This window comes from Pristiophorus japonicus, chromosome 3 (genome assembly GCF_044704955.1).
Source record: "Pristiophorus japonicus isolate sPriJap1 chromosome 3, sPriJap1.hap1, whole genome shotgun sequence".
NCBI lineage: Eukaryota > Metazoa > Chordata > Chondrichthyes > Pristiophoridae > Pristiophorus > Pristiophorus japonicus.
The window spans coordinates 37475505-37494703 of NC_091979.1; the positions used below are offsets into that span (position 1 = coordinate 37475505).

Genomic DNA, 19199 nt, shown 5'->3' on the forward strand with positions numbered 1-19199 from the left:
TAATGTGTTATGTATATGGAGGTAACTTTCAACTTTGGCAGATAAGTGGCGGTATCTGATCGATGGCTCATTCTTCACCGGGCAGGCTGTGTAACAGATGGCAGTTTTCCACCCTCACCAAAGTTTCAGTTACCCCCCTTCCTGTTAGAAATCTAGTCTTGGGCTTGCACTTTCTATCTACAAACATTCCTATTGTCAGAAATTTTTGGTGAATATTCAGCACTTTATATTGCTACACCAACATTTCCCATTCATTTTTGCTATGTCAACAGTCATGCTGTAATTGCAGGCTCTGGCCACTGGGTGACTCTGTGGAGAGGGTTTCTGAGCTTTGTCTGCAACCATCTTGTATTCATCAACTGACTGTGGGCAACACCGCAGGCAATTTACTAATTGTCATAAAACTCAAATGCTACATGCCAATAACTCAGCCATTCATTTACACATTGAGCCGAAAATTTCGGTACGAAATGTGCACGGACGCGGTGGGGCCTCGCAAAACACAGTTTTCAGGGCGCAATGTGCATACACCAAAAACCGGCTTTTCTGATCTGCCAAGATTTCTCTTGACAGGTCCTCCACATCACCGGAAGAAGGACATCTGCACGGGAGAGATTGGGCTATTTGCCCAACACGCGCCCAGAGAATGTCCTTCAAACTTTAACGCCTGATAAAAGCAGGCGCATAGCTTACTTTTACCAGCATAAGAGTTTTAAAACATATAAAAATAACATTTAAACACTTACCTTAATGGACAGGGTTTTTAATATAAAAATAAGTTTCTTTTTAAAAAAAATTTTTAATTCCAAAAAATATATTTTTTTAAAACATTTAATTACATTTAATTTTAAGTATGTGAGGTGTTTTATTTATTTTATTTATTTATTGTGCAGTTTTTCGGTGTTTGTGGTTTTTCTCATTGATAGTAATGGGAGTCCATACAAACAGAGCTCCCATTTTTATCAATGAGAATACTGCATCGTAATTGGTGGTCCAGGCCCACGTGACTCCAGCATGTACATATGTATGTACATACGTACGTATGTACGTCCTGAAAGACATCTCCCTGTGCGCTGCGCAGTGAATCTAGGCCTCCGACCGGGAACCTACGTTGCTCTAGGACCACCAGGTACTTTTGTAAATTTTTGGGGGGTCGGAGGCATTGGTATGAAGGAAGCCCCTGACCGCAGTTTTCCTCCCATTATTTGCTTCACCGAGCCTGCATTCTTTTTAACTGAGATTTTTGTTTCTGACAGTGTAATTGGTTAATGTCTGAAGTTATCATTCGTTTTGCAGAAGCTGATCAATGCACTACTGCCCACGGCAATAATTTCTGTTTTGATTTCAAAGTTTTCTCTCTTCCCCTCCAATATTACAAGTAACTACTGCCCTATGTACTTCCATAGGGTTGTGGAGTAGAATTGTGCCAACAGATGTGCTTTGGGGGATTCTACATGCAGAGGAAATCGTATCCCTGTTGTTGGAGGCTTGTTCTCATTTCTTCTAAATCATATCCTTGCTATAGGTGTTTTAAAAGGTTGCATGTTAAATTCAGTGGTTTTTTAAAAATGCCTATCATTGTGAATAAAGAACAGAATTCTCCCCCACCCCCTCATGTTGTCAGCTGTGCCTCAAATGGTTGCATACTCACCTCTGTGTCAGAAGGTTGTGGGTTCAAATCCCATTCCAGGGACTTGAGCACAAAAATCTTGGCTGACACTCCAGTGCAGTGCTGAGGGAGTGCTGCACTGTCAGAGGTGCCATCGTTCAGATGAGATGTTAAGCCGAGGCCTCGTCTGCTCTCCTTGGGTGGCTGTAAAAGATCCCATGGCAGTATTTCAAAGAAGAACAGGGGAGTTATCCCTGGTGTCTTGCAGCTAATATTTATCCCTCAATCAACATAACATTAAAAAAAACAGATTATCTGGTCATTATCACATTGCTGTTTGTGGGAGTTTGCTTGTGTGCAAATTGCCTGCCACGTTTCCCACATTACAACAGTGACTATACTTCAAAAGCACTTTGAGATGTCTGGTGGCCTTGAAAGGCATTGTATAAGTGCAGGTCTTTCAACCACCCACATCAAGCATTCTTGAACACAAAAGGATACTGAGCAAATAAGGTTTGTTAAAAGTTGTTTTGGGTTTTTTTGCCCCAATTTTTTTCAGGCATTTCTTTAGGTTCTATTTTAGCGCACGGGAGAATATCGGAGAGGAAAATTCCCATGTCAGTTCAGCGAAAATTAAGTGTAACATTTAAAACTCAATAAAAGTAGCATGAGATTCAAAATAAGGCGCGGTTAGTCGAAATGACAGCCCACAATTATTTCCACAGCTCTCATGGACATAGTTTCTATGGCTCTCAATGGCAGTCGTTAAAAGTCTTTTCAATTTTACTTTTCAAAAAAAAAATAATAGACCTTTTTAATGTTGACATTACTGTGGGGAAAGAACAAAATTGACTGATTGAAGTCAAATTTGTATAAACCTGAATAATTGTAAGCGTAACCAATTTCCATATTAAAGTCTATTTGGCTTGGTGTATAATAGTGCAAAGTATGTCAAATTATATATCTAATCATCTTTAATCAAATTTCGGTTTGTTGAAACAAGTTAGCGTTATCTAAATGTACACTCGATACGCATTCATATGTTACAGAAACATTTGATCTCTCGTCGCAACACAATTTGGAGCTGAAAATTGTGTCTTGAGATGTGTTGCATTTGTGATGGGATGCACGTGCACCATGCACAGCATGTAGAAGGCACAGTGTGCGTAATGTCGAGTACAATGCACCACATCTTTGGACCCAGTTTTCATTGTGACGAACAAGGAGAATTTACGTGTTTTTTCCCACAAATACCAGGAAAGAATTGTTTTTTTTAAACTGATTCATAACCCGCATCCCGAAAAAAAAAATCCAAGAACTGATTGACTTTTTTTTTCATGTGATCATGAATATTCCCTCTATGTACCTTAACCTGCCCCACCTCTACCCTCCGCTTGTAAGAGTGTGATGTTTTATCTTGTACTTTCTCCAAGTAAGACCAACAGTCTTATTGCCCATTTGCTTTAGACTCGCAACTACTTTGCTTGAGGCTGGCCAAAGGTTCTAGGGCCAGAGAGGAAATATTAATCCCAGCAGTCTTGGCTTGATCTGAGCCCAGGCCCCAGAAATGGGGAAAAAAACACAAGTGAACCATTCAATTCAAATACAAAACCTTAAATCTTGATCGACATCCATCCTCAAAATTTACTTTGCAGAGTCAGCTTTTTCAAATTATTTTGAGGAGCATTGTAGTTTGAAATCGTGCAAATTATAGAGATCAGAGATCTGCAGTTTTCAGTGATGTTCGTTTTTTTTTTTAGAACAACTAATAAAGCAGACGGAGGCAGATTTAATTAATGAATTATGAAAGTTTTCACCATCCTGGCTATCTAGCGCCACCCCCCGCCCCCAACCCCGGCCCCACTCACCTATATGAGGGTTCCTGTAAGATGACTTGTTTGTCTCTTGGCAACCACTAATGCAGCAAACTCATTGTGCATACGTTAAGAACATAAGCAGCAGGAGTAGGCCATTCGGCCCCTTGAGGCCGAATGGCCTACTCAATAAGATCTTGGCTGATCTTCTACCTTGACTCCACTTTCCTGCCCGAGCCCCTCATCCCTTGATTCCCTTGATAAACAGAGAAGTAAAGCCGCTGGGAATGCAAGGATACAAATTATTTTTGGCCAACTAAAAACTTGATCTGAAATTTTGCAGAGGGTGGTCGGGAGATTGTCTCCCCATAAACGAGGTGGTTCAGGTTTGAATCCAGCTCTGATTTACATTCGATGTAAAATAAGTTTGAGTTGCTTTGATGCAGTTCCTGGTTGGTGTAGGGGCCATAGTGCAAAGCTGCTCTTAATTCAGCACTAAATAGCAATTTTACTGAGAGAGGCCAGTGTAACTGGCACGGAATTGACAAGTTGCATCGGTACTGTAGGAGGCGTTCTTCTTGGTTCATTGGATATATATTTGAAAAGTTGATGCTAGGTTTTAAATCTAAGATTGATAGATTTTTGTTAACCACAGGTATTAAGGGATATGGGGCAGAGGCGAGCACATGGAGTTAGGTCACAGATCAGCCATGATCTCATTGAATGGCAGATCAGGCTTGAGGGGCTAAATGGCCTCCTGTTCCTAAAACGAAAAGCTTGCAGGACTATGGGGAAAGGGCAGCAGAGTGGGTCTAATTGGATAGTTCTTTCAGAAAGCTGGCACAAGCACGATGGGCCAAATGGCCTCCTTCCGTGCTGTACAATTCTACGAAAGGGATGGTGTCCCCAAACTCCTGATATTTAACGCTTGAGTGCTGGGTGAAGTTTGCGCTGCAAGTTTTCTTTTCCAAATCATGCACATAATTTTTTTTTAAAAATAGAGCATCTAGAAAGGATCTTCAATCGTATTGCAGAGCTTGTCTCATCCTCATTTACACACGTAGGTGCTGCAGGACACTTTTACCATGGCAACAGTACTCCATGTAATACAGTGTATGTCACTGACTTAGAAAATCCCCAATTTGGGCAAGCTTAAAACCCATTGGCAAAGTGTGGTTTCTTAACTAGATAGTCATGAGCTTAAGTTCCAGTATTCAGTCATCAGCTTCGCATAGCATCATTGTAACTACCTTCAGATATTTGATGAAACAGTATATTATAACGTCCCATTTTCACCTCTATGCATTGAATACAACCAAGGATAATGAAATGATGGAGGTAAGAGGGAAAGAGAGACTTGGATTTATATAGCATTTTTCATAACCACTTGATGTCTCAAAGCATTTTGCAGCCAATGAAGTATTTTTGGAATGTAGTCACTGTTGTAATGGGGAAAACACGGCAGCCAATTTGCGCACAAGCAAGCTCTCACTAATAGCAATGTGCTAATGATCAGATAATTTTTTTTGTGATGTTGATTGAGGGATAAATATTGGCCAGGACACCGGGGATAACTCTCCTGCTCTTCTTCGAAATAGTGCCATGGGGTCTTGTCGAGCCAGACGGGTCCGCGGATTCGTGTCTCATCTCTGACAGTGCAGCGCTCCCTCAATACTGCACTGGAGTGTCAGTCTAGATTTTTGTGTTCTCAAACTTCTGACTCTGAGGCGAGAGTGCTACCCACTGAGTTACGGCTGACCCCAAGGGTCCTTGTGGGTTCAATCCTACTCCTAGCTGAATGTAAATGACCCATTTACACAATTGGCAATCTTTCTCCAATAGCTGGAATGGAAAATCACTGGAGAATTACAAGGTTTCTCTGAGGTTGGGATTGAAGAGCATTAGCAATGGAAAACCCAAAAACCTGAAAGGGGAGGGAAGCTCTCAGGTTAAGTACTTCTGTTGGTAAGGAGCAGACGCACTGTTGTCATACGAGCAGATTATCTTCACTGTTTCAGAAAAAAGTGCTTAAATTGAGTTTTTGTTTCAAAATTTGTATATAATGGATGAGCTCAAAGTAAATCCTATCAAAAACCACGATCTGCGCAGTGCTCTGCCGCTCTTGTACGGTCCGGGACCAGCGTTTGCAATGTTAAAGTTTGCACGTGTGCATGCACCCCCAAAAAAAGAGTTACGGGGAACCGTGCTGGTGACATCGCCGGAACAAGTTTGCTTCCTACCATTGGTTTATGTGCCCGGCCTTCTCAATTACTCATTTCCAAAGTTTCCTTCCCTTTTTAAAAGAAGCGATTGAGTTTAATCGATTGCAGGGCAGCTTGCTTGTGAAGGCTGCACCAGGAAGGTTATGTTTGATGACCTCACACTTGCAGTGAAAGCGCATGGACAAAGCAATTGCCATGGGAATTGGGGCACGCAAACCTTTCTAACTTTTCTTGTTTACTTTGGCCACATGGGACTCGAGTAAAGGAATTTTTATTTTAATTGAATTTGTGAGATGTAGTCTGAGTGTTGGCGATCTTAGTGGCTGAATTAATGCGCCATGTTTACATGTTAGCCCTCAGCAACATGATTCACACACACTGGGTTCGTTTCCACCGAGCTCTACCTCTCCACCACCCTCGACACCCATGACTGTTTGCGTAATCGGTCTGATTAACCGACATCAAGTTATGGATGATAAGAACGTGACTGAATACGAGGAAAGCTAAAGCCATTGTATTTGCTCCAGTCATAATCGCCATAATCTTGCCCACTGACTATCTCCTCACCATACCTATCCAAGCTGAACCATATGGTGTATAACTTTGGTATCCTGTTCGATTTTGAGCTGAGGCTCTCTCCATTACTGAGACTACATAGTTCCACCACCACAACACTGCTTATCTCTTGCCCCACCTCCCACCGCATCTACCACTAAACCCAATATCATCACCATTGTTACTTCCAGATTCGACTTCTGCAACGGTTTCTCTTGCTGGCCTCTCGAGGTCCATCCGACACTATGCCCAACTTGTGCAAAGTTCCACCACGCACATTCTGTGCCCCAAAGTCCTGCCCCGCACCACTCTGGCCTCTTCGGCCTCCACTGGCTCACTGTCCCCCCCCCCGCCCCCCCAGTGCACTGAATTCAAAATCCTTGCCCTTGTTTACAAACCTCTCATGGCCTCCCCCCACTCCATTTCTCCGTCCTCCTCCAGTCCTGTGTCCTGGCTCATACCCTCCAGTCCTCCAACTCTGGCTGCCTGTACATTTACGCCTCCACTCCAGAAATTTTGGGTCTCTTGCGTCTTCATTCCAGAACACCCTCCTTTTTAAAACCCAGACCTTGAGGCTTCACTCCCTGGCTTTGGAAACCTATCCTTTCGGCCACACTTTCAGTCATGTTTCTTTGCTACTGGGCCTCTATGAAACACCGTGGGACACTTATTACATTAAAGGGGCTATATAAATACAAATTGTTGTCACCATCACATTTCTCTATCTAATATTAACTGACATTAACCCATTTAAAATAAATGGGCAACTGCCTCGGTTAAATAGCTAATAGAGATGTCTTAAGAATGTGTTAAGTATTCATCCATTAATATTTGCAAACCTTAATTTCTAAACTCATGTTTTTTTTTAACTCTAGGATCATTCAATTATGAGGGGCCTAGATAGAGTAGATAGGACGGGCCTATTTCCCTTAACAATGGGATCAATAACCAGGGGGCATAGATTTAAAGTAATTGGTAGGCAGTTTAGAGGGGATTTGAGGGGAATGTTTTTCATCCAGAGGGTGATGGGGGTCTGGAACTCACTGCCTGCAAGGGTGGTAGAGGCAGAAACCCTCACCGCATTTAAAAAGTACTTGGATGTGTACTTGAAATGCCATAACCTGCAGGGCTATGGACCAAGAGCTGGAAAGTGGGATTGGGCTGGATTGCTCTTTGTCGGCTGCCGCGGACATGATGGGCTGAAATGGCCTCCTTCTGTGCTGTAAATTTCTATGATTCTATGATTCCTGTTTATCGTATAAAATCAGTCACTATACTTTGGAGTAAATGTTTGCTCCAAAGTGTTGGATTGGGTAAAGGGAAATACAGGAATTTGTTTAAAGGTATTTAAGGTTCTTAGTAGTTTTATATTTTGCTGTGGGGATGGGGGGCTGTTTGTAGGAACCGCACTTTTGGGAACTGGGTCAGTCATCCAGGTGCCATGCAATGTAAAATCACCACATGGTTCCAGGTGCAGTTATAATGTAAGTGCAGCCTCAGTCAGATGACTAGACCTGATCTGTCACTTGAGCAAAGTGCACTGAGACCCTCTGGAGGAAGGAATCTTGCGTTCACTGTGGAGTCGGGGTCGGGCCCTCGCACTCCATTTACAAGTTTGGCATCGGCGCAAAGCAGCCTTCCCTCTGCACTGATGCGAACCTCGCAGAATCTAAACGCACTGATCAAGCATCAGGGGCAAGTTTCTTCATTTGGTGTAAATCGAGTGCAGAAGGCTAAGAAATGGCCTGCTCCTCCTGGCACATGTCTGGAGCACACATTCCAACGTTGCTTCTACCCACCCAGAAAGGTGGTCCATGCACTACCGGAGCAGAGATTTGTTGATCTCCGACCAATTGTTCTTGTCCGAATGCTCCCAAAACTCTCTCTAACGGGGTGCTCCAATGAAGAAATCTGGCCCCTTCATCTCCATGTTTTACTTGTATTTTAAGTTGCATCACGGCACTGCAATTCCCTGCAGTTCGGTGTCCAGGATAGTCTACATCCTAGGCTCATTATCATCATAGGCAGTCCCTCGGAATCTAGGAAGACTTGCTTCCACTTCAAAAGTGAGTTCTCGGGTGACTGAACAGTCTAATACGGGAATTACAGTCTCTGTTTGTCCCACCTGCGACAGTCATTGAAGGAAAGGGCGGGGAGTCTGGTTTGCCGCATGCTCCTTCCGCTGCCTGCGTTTGTTTTCTGCATGCTCCCGGCGATAAGACTCTAGGTGCTCAGCGCCCTCCCAGATGCTCTTCCTCCACTTAGGGCGGTCTTTGGCCAGGGATTCCCAGATGCCGGTGGGGATGTTGCACTTTATCAAGGAGGCTTTGAGGGTGTCCTTGAAACATTTCCTCTGCCCACCGGGGGCTCGCTTGCCGTGCAGGAGTTCTGAGTAGAGCGCTTGCTTTGGGAGTCTCTGTCCGCATGCCGAACACATGTGACTCTAGGCTAGCTACTCGCTCACGCCTGGTACCCTGTGTTAATCTACTTTGGACATGATTGCTTGTTGCATTCAGGTTAGTTGTGGCTTAATTTTGCAATACTTATTGCTAGTCAGTGGCAGGCAGACAAGAAAATAAAACAATCAGTCTGCTTTTATTCATATACAGGAGAAAAACTGTTGCATTTTTCTATTTTCATTGGCTACCACAGCATCACATGAGCCCTGTATTCTGACCGTCTTGACCGGAAACCAGGTTCTTGCATCTATAATTCCAGGCCTGTGAAAAGCTCTCTTGCTTAAGTAAATAATGATTTATTCATTATTCCTCTGTGTCCCACCCCCCACCCCCCACCTTCCCTTTTCCATATACAAGAAAATTCAGGGATGTGGCCCGTCAAAGTTCATCCCTCTGAAACCCTTGCTTTCCTATTATAGCATCCAGCTGCATTTTAAGTGACTGTTTTTGTGTGTTATTGTGCATCTTGTATCCATTCAAGACTACAGTAGAAATGATTACACGTTATTGAATCCATAAAATGCGGCCAAAGTGGTTACTGGTTTTAAATGTTTAAAAGGAATTGTGTTACATCATTTCATTCTACATGGAATAAGGTAGAGAGAGCTAACAAATTAGGATTCCTGATGTGGGAGTTATCGCATGATGTAATGTAGCTTCTCAGTAAAGCGCTTGCTGTAATCGACCCTTTGCGTTAATTGTTAGGGTAGATTGCAGTTGTCTGACCATGGGCAGTGCTGCTGTTAATGTTTTGACTCGTATGGGGGAGTAGCACTAACTGGATTGCTCTTTGGCACAGACTTGATGGGCCAAATGGCTGCCTCCTCTGCTTGTACTATTCAATGATTCAATATCTGTGAGACTCCCAAAGCAAGCGCTCTACTCGGAGCTCCTTCACGGCAAACGAGCCAAAGGTGGGCAGCGGAAACGCTACAAGGACACCCTCAAAGCCTCCCTGATAAAGTGCAACATCCCCACTGACACCTGGGAGTCCCTGGCCAAAGACCACCCTAAGTGGAGGAAGTGCATCTGGGCGGGCACTGAGTACCTCGAGTATCGTCGCCGAGAGCATGCAGAAAGCAAACGCAGGCAGCAGAAAGAGCGTGTGGCAAACCAGTCCCACCCACCCCTTCCCTCAGCAACTATCTGTCCCACCTGTGACAGAGACTGTGTCTCTCGTATTGGACTGTTCAGCCACCAAAGAACTCACTTCAGGAGTGGAAGCAAGCCTTCCTCGATTCCGAGGGACTGCCTATGATGATGATGATGATGATCTGTGCGGTTTGAACTGGTTCAACTGTCCCAAAATGAAATTACAGCCGGGTCAGAATCATAACTTTGGAAGTGTCTGCTTTTTTTCCACTCAATCAAAAAAAAATCCTGTTCAGTGTAAGAGAGCGAGGCAGAGGAGGTCTTTGTGTCAGTCCACTCATTTCTTACAAAATGGGGGAGAGTGTTACAAAATCATATCCACCTTCTTTGTAAATCGTGATCCGATTGCACAGAGGGTCGGTTTAATTTTTTTTTTTTAAGTGCTCATCAACATTGTAAAGTGATGTTGGTTGAGGGATAAATATTGTTCAGGACATCGGGGGGAAACTCCCCACCTCTTCTTGGAATAGTGCCGTGGGATCTTTTACATTCACACGAGAGGGCAGACAGCCTCTTCTGAAGGACGGTGCCCTCAGCACCGCACTGGAGTGTCAGCCTCGATTTTTGTGCTCGAGTCTCTGGACTGGAACCCACAAGCTTCTGACTCCGAGGCGAGAGTGCTACCCACTGAGCCACATGTCCAATCTCGCCGTGCGTGTTGGTAAATCACTGGTTGGCTATGGGGCAAGGCGATCATCCGGTTCGGTGATGCAGCAAACAATTGACTCTTTACCCTGTTGCTGACCTTCTCCAGCTGAAGGGTAGAGCGGCTGTGTGTGTGTGTGTGTGTGTGTGGGGGGAACGCACGTCGCCTGTTGACGGATCGCTGACTTCTGTGCTGTTCCATGGTTCAGCTGTCCCAACATGAACTTCCATGACCTCTATTCACATTCAGTTGTCGGGCAGTGTGTCGAGTTTGCTGTCAATTGATTTGGTAATTTTTTTTTTAAACCGCCAGATCACGGGATTGGGCAGTGAAATGTTTTATTCGTCGTATATTTATGAAGATCCAATCCATTTTCCCACCCACTCCTGAAAGCTCATCGTTAACCCTTCAACTGCTGGCAGGTCTAGTGACCTCCAATTCCCTCATCTGCTTTTAAAATTGGCTGCGTTAAAGTAATAGTAACTCTCCACACTTAAAATAAATCAGCTCTGCCTTCTCATTGAAAATTGTTTTAACCCTCTATCTTCCCTGTCATCCAGTCATCTTGCTCAGTCTCTTTTTTTTTTTCTCTTTTCTTTTATGTCTCGTGGTTAACATTGCGTAGCAACAAATGAATCTTGACTATTTTTCTTCCGCGTTTGTTCATTTTGTTTTTAACAATTTTGTCGTGACCCCACAAGTTCCCATTTCTGAAGCTGGCCTCTGCTCTAATACCAATTGCACATTGCAACCGTAACTATGGCAACCTCGCCAGTGTGATATAAACATTGCCACATACAGGCTGCGTGTACAAGTCAGCGATGCAATGCTGTTTCCAGTAATCCAACTGGTAAAAATATTCCCTACATGACATGAAGCTGCCGTTGTATTCAGACACCAGTACGTGGTTTGGGAACGGTGTGAGAGGAATAATGCTCAGTCATACCTCCTCACTCCCATCGTTTGCTGCTCAGACAAAGTGGAGCTTTGTGTAGGCTAACTCGTAGACACACACAGCTCCACTCACTGTTGTGTCAACACTCTTCACGAGCATTAAAAACTCTTGGGCTAGCCCAGCAGAGCACCAGGGATAACACTTTAATCTTAAAACCCCTTCATTTTCCACTCCTACCATAACTTGCATTAACCAGTGCATTGCAGCTGAACTGATGCCAAACTACCTCCTCCAGGTCGCCCCACACTGTTTCTGATGGATCAGTCAGTGGCCTGAAACTCCAGTAGCTTTTTAAAATTTTATATAAAGAGCCAGTCCTACTTACTACAGGTTCTGTACTATTTGCTGTGTGAAAGCACCGTCCAATTGCTTTCGAAGTATCCCTTTTTTAAAAAAGTAACTGAAGCATTGGAGTGAAACGAGCAGAGTGAGCCAGTTGCTGGGGGGGGGGGGGCTTTATTCGAAGCGATGAAATTGCTTTCGCTGCAAAGCGGGTTCAACAACAAGCGATTCCTGCGAGTGAAGTGAAACTGAAAGGATTGTCTTTGCTGGTAGCCTCCTTCAGCAGCATTAATAAAACTACAGGCTGCGCTCTTAAGTTTCGAATGGCTACATTTGGGGAAGTATGCAGAGTTCCTGTTGAAATAATATCTGTACTTAATGGAGTTGGGGAGGAAGGTTCACAGTGTTGGTGTTTTGGGCATAGAGCTTCACGTTCCGGGAGTTTGGTCGTGGAGGGCATTCATTTTAAACGGGCAGAATATTCGAGGCTATGGACCCACGCTCCCGCCACACCACTCCTTGATTTTCCAACCAGCCCTAAGTGCGGCTTCTTGCCAGGAGCGCCCGACTGGGGAACCAGCGCCTTGTATCTTCCAAGATAAATCATTGTGGGGGAAAGATTTGAGCTCGCTATTAAGACTGCAGCCATTAACTCCTGTAATTTTTATAATGCTGTTCATGAATCATTTTAAAAATGGCATTTAGCTGATAATCGAAGTTATGTGAGACACGATTGGAAACTGCTATTTTGGACATGCCCTGACATGAGGTCACTGTTTTGGTGGTGATGATGATACAGGTCCTTTTAACCTGCTGAAATGACCCTGTCTACAGCAGAGCTACAGGCAAAAGCAGACTTGACTTAAGTGAAATAGGTGAGAAAGGATAGGTTGCAGTCAGTAAATGACAATCGTTAAAGGGACTCCACTCTGTTTGGCAGCAGAATAATACACTGCACTCCATGGCATTCCTGTCCTTCTGAAGCAGCATCATATCCAACGTGCTGTGACATCGCTGGGCGATCTGCTCGCATTGTATAAATAATGGGCCAGAATTTGTGGTCGAAGGCACGCCTCCGGAGTACACCGGCACGCCTCCGGAGTACACCGGCACGCCTCCGGAGTACACCGGCACGCCTCCGGAGTACACCGGCACACCTCCGGAGTACGCCTGCACGCCGTTTATTTAAAAAAAATTTAAATCCACATCTACCTTCCGGCTCCTGGACTTCGGGGCCTAAAATTGCCCTCTGCCCAAAACGTGTCGCCACTCTCGCTCTTGAAGTTTATGGGGCGGACAATCTGCAGAAATTCAGCTGTGGTTGATGTTTCCAGTCAGAGCGGTGTTAGTATGGGGAGCGGGGCGGAAGTGCGGTCAGGTCACAGTGGCCGTCGCTAGCGGGGAGGAAGTGGGGGCGGGTCAGAGTGGCCGACGCTCCAAGTCATTGGCACCGCGCTGATGACGTCATTGCACTGGCGCGTCACAACATCCCTCCCCTTCAGTTAAAGGGGAGGGACACTGTGAACCCTGCAGCCACTTCAGTGGAAAACACTCGGCCACCAGGGAGGGTTTTGGCCGGGCCTGCGGTCTGGCTCCCAAGATGGGGTGCCAGGCTGCCTGTTGGCGGTCCGGCCAAACCTGGGGGCATAATTGTTGGCCAGACTTGGCAGTGTTCGCCGCCAAAAAAAACATAGTATGGAGTCGCCGGCAGTGCCACCTTCTCTTTAAGGGTGGCCATGCCGGCAAGCCACAGAAAGGGTGCCGACAGAAAAAACTGTCGGGGCACCGACCGGTGGCACCGCTGCTCCTGCGGGCCAATTTACGAACGGGACAATTTCTGGAAGGGTCGCCGCTGGTCGGTAAGGGATCGCCGCATGCACGAAGCGGTGGGAAAATGGGCGTGGAGGTCCCCAACGTAAAGGAGGGCAATATCTAAAATGGCGGCCCCTACGCGGCGACTGGGCAGCCAGTCTGCACCGACCCGTGGCCGCTGCTTTCAGGCGACCATGGGCCTTATAGAAAGGGGTAATTTCAGCCCCTTCCAGTCCTGGGCCTGCAGGCGTACGCCTGCGTAAAGGCCCACGGATCCCAGGGATGCAGGTCGTTCAGAAGCATTCCTGGAATCACACGGGCCTGATCCTCCTATCAGAAAGCAGGATTCCTTTGCTGCCATTTCCGAAAGGAATCCCCTAATGAGGAGCAATGGAATCCTTAAGTAATTAAACAATTTTCACAATTCTAGTAAGAATAAATGTTCCCATTTAATTTTAGTATGTTTAATATTGGCTTCGATCCATGTGGAGTCTGACATAACGTTGTGTCTCATTATTAAAATAAACCTATGAGAATGAAATGCATTTTTAAATCAAAATGAGGTGAGTCTATCTCCAAGTGAGATATTGGGCTGCCTGAAGACTGACGATAGAAACATAGAAAATAGGAGCTGGAGTAGGCCATTCGGCCTTTCGAGCCTGCACCACCATTCAATAAGATCATGGCTGATCATTCAACTTCCGTACCCCACTCTTGCTTTCTCTCCATACCCCTTGATCCCTTTAGCCGTAAGGGACACACTGGAAAAAAAAAAAAGTATAAATGTGCGGGCAGGGTGGTGGATTTGCAAGGGTTTAACCATTTGCACTTCATCACACACCGGGTAGTGGAAATCTGCAACTTCCAACCCCCCCCCCCCCCACCCCCCCACCCTGCCACTGCCCCTCAAGCCTGAAAAAGAGCTGTTGGGGCTGGGCGTCAACTGAAAGTTTCAAAACTGAGACTGATAGACTTTTGTTGGGAACCAAGGTGGGTAGACGGAGTTAAGACACAGATCAGCCATCATCATCATCATCATAGGCAGTTCCTCGGAATCGAGGAAGACTTGCTTCCACTCCCAAAGTGAGATCTTTGGTGGCTGAACAGTCCAACACGAGAGCCACAGACCCTGTTACAGGTGGAACAGACATTCGTCAAGGGAAGGAGTGGGTGGGGCTGGTTTGCCGCACGCTCCTTCCGTTGTCTGCGCTTGACCTCTTCACGCTCTTTGCGTTGAGACTCGAAGAGCTCAGCGCCCTCCTGGATACACTTTCTCCACCTCGGGCGGTCTTTGGCCAGGGTCTCCCAGGTGTCAGTGGTGATGTCGCACTTTACCAGGGGGGTTTGAGGGTGTCCTTGTAATCTTTCCGCTGCCCACCTTTGGCTCGTTTACCATGAAGGAGCTCCGCATAAAGCATTTCCTTAGGGGGTCTCGTATCTGGCATGCGAACTATGTGGCCTGCCCAGCGAAGCTGATCGAGTCATGATCAGCCCTGATCTAATTGAATGGCGAAACAGGCTCGAGGGTTGAATGGCCGCCTCCTGTCCCTAGCAGTGCAATCCACCACCGATCCATTTGGACAGTGCAGTTACCTTCGGCTGCACCCTTCAGAGAAAGGCTCCACTGGTGCCTGCAATGTTCATGAGCTGAAATAAGTGCGATTGCATTACAGAACAAATATCATGCTCTTTATTCATGTGTCACGGGGAGCCTGTACTTAGAACTCTGGGCAAGTGTGTTTTTCTGAATTAGTTCCAACATCTAAGGCCATATATACCTTAGAGAAGAGGCTGTCTGTATCCCAAATGCTGTAGGTACGAAACCCAGTTATACAAATGAAATACGGCATTTATTAGAACTTATTGACATTTATTCAGTGTTTTACTTTAAATTTGTGCTGTGATTTTATTCTTTTTATTGCTTTGAAACTGTGTATGATGTAATTCCCATAAATGAGTTCAAATACTATTTTATGTTTCAGGTAGAGCTCTATAAAGAGTGAAATACAACTGTTATTTTTTTGCCTTCGAACACTCCTGTGAAGTGCCCTGGGGGTGTGTAACGAAGTTAGAGGCGCTATATAAATACAAGTTGTCGAATGAGGGGACTTTTATTGAGGATTTTGGAGACTCGAGGCAAAGTTGTTCACTTTAGGTGGAAAAGTGAATTTCTGTTTCTCACCACATTGCCATCAAAGATGCCCCTAAGTTGGGAGGCCGGCAGCGACTGACAGGTCCCGCGCAGGCTGCTCACCAGCTGTAACGCTCGGACAGATACGGGCCACGCAGCAAATTTAAAGGGACGTGCACCAAACGTAGAAAATAGGTGCAGGAGTAGGCCACTCGGCCCCTCGAGCCTGCACCACCGTTCAATATGATCATGGCTGATCATGCAACTTCAGTACCCCAAAGTTAGAGGGAACATTGATTTCCATCTGACTGAGTTTGTGAGCGGCAGCCACTGCAATGAATTGAGAATCTGCAAGATTTGTTTAGGGACTTGTTGCTCATTTTCCTCCAAATTATTTTTGTCTTTTTTGTTTTGAAGATGACAATTATTTGGGTCCTTTTTGCTTTTGAACTCTGTGCTAACATCGGCAGGGCCATCAAAAAACAAGCAGGGGCCTCACTCTGTGCAGCCATTGTATTGGCAACTTTGCAGATGAGAAATATTTTGTTTTTAGCAAACCACATTGGCACCATTGGAAAATGATGCCCAAGGCTGGATTTGCGGTATGAAAAGTCCAAAGTTTAGCTTTCACTCATCGCTGTGATTCCAGTCGTTGTGCGCGATTTTTTTTCAATAACTGTCTTTTTGTGTTCTCTCACTGTGACTGTAGTGCTTGATACAGCGGGTCAAGAGGAGTTCAGTGCCATGAGGGAGCAGTACATGAGGACGGGGGATGGGTTTCTCATCGTCTATTCAGTCACTGACAAGGCCAGCTTTGAACATGTGGACAGGTTTCATCAGCTGATCCTGCGGGTCAAGGACAGGTGCGTCTGATGTTTAACTAACACTGTGTGCACTCTTCTTCCTTACAAACTCTGCCCACTTCTCTATGACTTAGCACTGCCTGCAAACTACTCCTTGGTCTAGAATGCTGGCTTGCAGTATTAGCATTTGATGCTTGCACTTGTTTGATATCCCTTTAGTCTCCCATTTTAACAGAAGTGTTAATCCATTCACCTTTTAAACTGATTAGTTCCTCCTTTAAAATGCAAAACAAGGGAATGTTATACACTCGCTAGTACAATAAATAAATTAAAAGAAAAAGTACTTGTATTTACAGAGCTCCCTTCACTATCTCAGGACATTCCAACATTCCATGAAGTGTAGTTCCTGTTGTGACGTAGGGAAAAAAAACAGCCAATATACACACAGCAAGGTCCCACAAACAGCACTGAGATATAATGACCAGGTAATCTGTTTTAGTGACGTGTGTTGAGAGCTAAATTTGGCCAGGACATCAGGAGAGTGCCCTTGTTCATCTTCAAATAGTGCCGTGGGATCTTTTGCATCCACCTCAGAGGGCAGACGGGGCCTCGGTTTTACATCACATCTGAAAGACGGCCCCTCCAACAAGTGCTCGGGTCCCCTGGAGTTGGGCTTAAAGCCACAGGCTTTTGACTCAAGAAGTGAGCATGCTACCACTAAGTCACAGCTGTTCAGCACATCAATATTGCAAATAGTGATTTCCAGGCTATAGTATGAATGCTAAATTAGTCAGAAACCTCAGGAATATTTTTATTCTATGCATTCTTGTAGAGGGAATATCACTATTTTGTATCTGATTTTTAATGGTGTGCAGAGAATTCTAAACTTATTAGTATTGCTAATATTTGGAGCTGAATTTTCTTTTGTCATATAATACTCCTGTGAAGCACCTTGGGACATTTTACTACGTTAAAGGCGCTATATAAATACAAGTTGTTGTTGAACACAACCAGCTTGGCATTCCTTTTTCTGCTATTTTAATGCAGACGTTAATCTGATTATTTTAAATGGGCTAACGCCTCCATGTTAAATACCAGATGTTGCGAGACGGCATCAAGTGGTCCCGGCTAAAGTTAACATGAACATCTTTAACTTGTTGCCCTATTGAGTACTTTTTTTTTTAAACGGTGGGTTCTGGTACCAGTATCTGGAATGATTAGCTTGAAGGAGTTAACAGAGTAGCCTGCAGGGAACTGAATTATTTGCAGTGATACAATCAGAATCTGAGAATGATTCAGCGTTGACTGTGCTATGTTAATCCAGTTTGCTTAGACTGTCCGGTTCAGTAACTTTTCCAAACCAGCGCTCCGAATGATGCCATTAGCACTAACCTTTTCAAAATAAGGGTTGCTGTAAAAAGTAAGACCAGAAACAGGAAGGGTAAACCTAAATGCTGCTGCTGGAAAGTGCAGAGAAAGGGTTAGTCTACATCTGGGGGGGCAAAGGTCAATTGACATTTGAGGTGGAACCATTATCAAAACACACATTTTATTTCAGATTTCCAGCATTTATGATTCTAATTTATATACTTATTTGCACCTACGTTAATATCTAGAGGTGCCCAAATGATGAACTAAGGAGTTGCTAACAGAACATGGGGTTACTTACTGGTGTTCTGAACTTGTACCTCCTGAAGTTGTCCAAATCTCCGGCCCCCTCCCATCAGTTGAACTGTGAGTCCTAAACTAAACAGATGTTGTACCCCATATCATTTATAGATCCGCCCAAGAGCAGATAAAATAGGAAGTACATTGGCAGAGGTTAATGTTTTTAAAATCATGAAAGTTCACAGCACGGAAGGAGGCCATTCAACCCTCCTGTGCCAGTTCTCTGAAAGACCAGTCCGCTTAATTCCATCCCCCTGCTCTTCTAGATTTTCCTTTTTTCAGATAGTTATCCCGTAATAGTGAAAGGAAAAGCACCCTTCTGCTCATTTAGTTTAGAGGTTTCATTGAATTCTCCCCATAGAATTTAGTGATTTTCAATAAGACTATCCCAACTGTGTGATTTAGCAATATTCATTCTTAGGCTGGCATTTCTGGCCCATTGCTAGTTGCCCTTGAGAAGTTGGCAGTGGGCCACCTTCCTGAACAGCCGCAAATAGTGGTTCGATACAACTCGTGGTTTGCTAGGCCATGTCAGAGGGCAAACATCAACCACGTTATTGCGGGATTGGAGTCACACATAGGCCCAACTGGGCAAGGGGCGCAGATTTCCTTCCCCAAATGAAGCAATTAGGTTTTTATGACAACCTGACAGATTCGTGATCATTTTTACTGATGCCAGCTTTTTATTACTAGATTTTTTTTTTAAGCTGAATTCAAATTCTTGAGCTTCCATGATGCGACTTGAACTGCATTCTCTAAATTACTCGTCCAGTAATATAATCACTGGAACTTCCTACCTAACAACTATGGGCGTACCTTAATCACACAGACTGCAGCAGTTCAAGAAGGCGGCTCACCACCACCTTCTCAGAATCTCTTTCATTAAAATCTCTCTTCAAAATCCTCAATCCATATTTTAAATGTCCTGATTTTAAAATTACTATTCCTGTCACCTTTCCTTTGTCTGAACTATTCTACTGGATGATGTGCTAGTTGAGCAGCAGACGTGAGGAGCATGTCTGATTCTGTGACTGCAGCACTGAAAACTGAATAGTCCTTCTGATGTATTCCGAAGCACGTGCTCACCCAAA

The 19199-nt window shown here is 44.7% G+C and overlaps 1 protein-coding gene across 2 annotated transcripts in view; it reads left to right on the forward strand.

Moving 5' to 3' along the window:
- LOC139259702 (ras-related protein M-Ras) overlaps positions 1-19199 on the forward strand; it is a 51755-nt gene that overhangs the window by 13813 nt on the left and 18743 nt on the right. For both annotated transcript variants that reach the window (XM_070875276.1, XM_070875275.1), the window contains exon 3: positions 16347-16500. In XM_070875276.1, coding sequence (XP_070731377.1) covers positions 16347-16500 — 154 coding nt within the window. The remainder of the gene's footprint in view (positions 1-16346; positions 16501-19199) is intronic.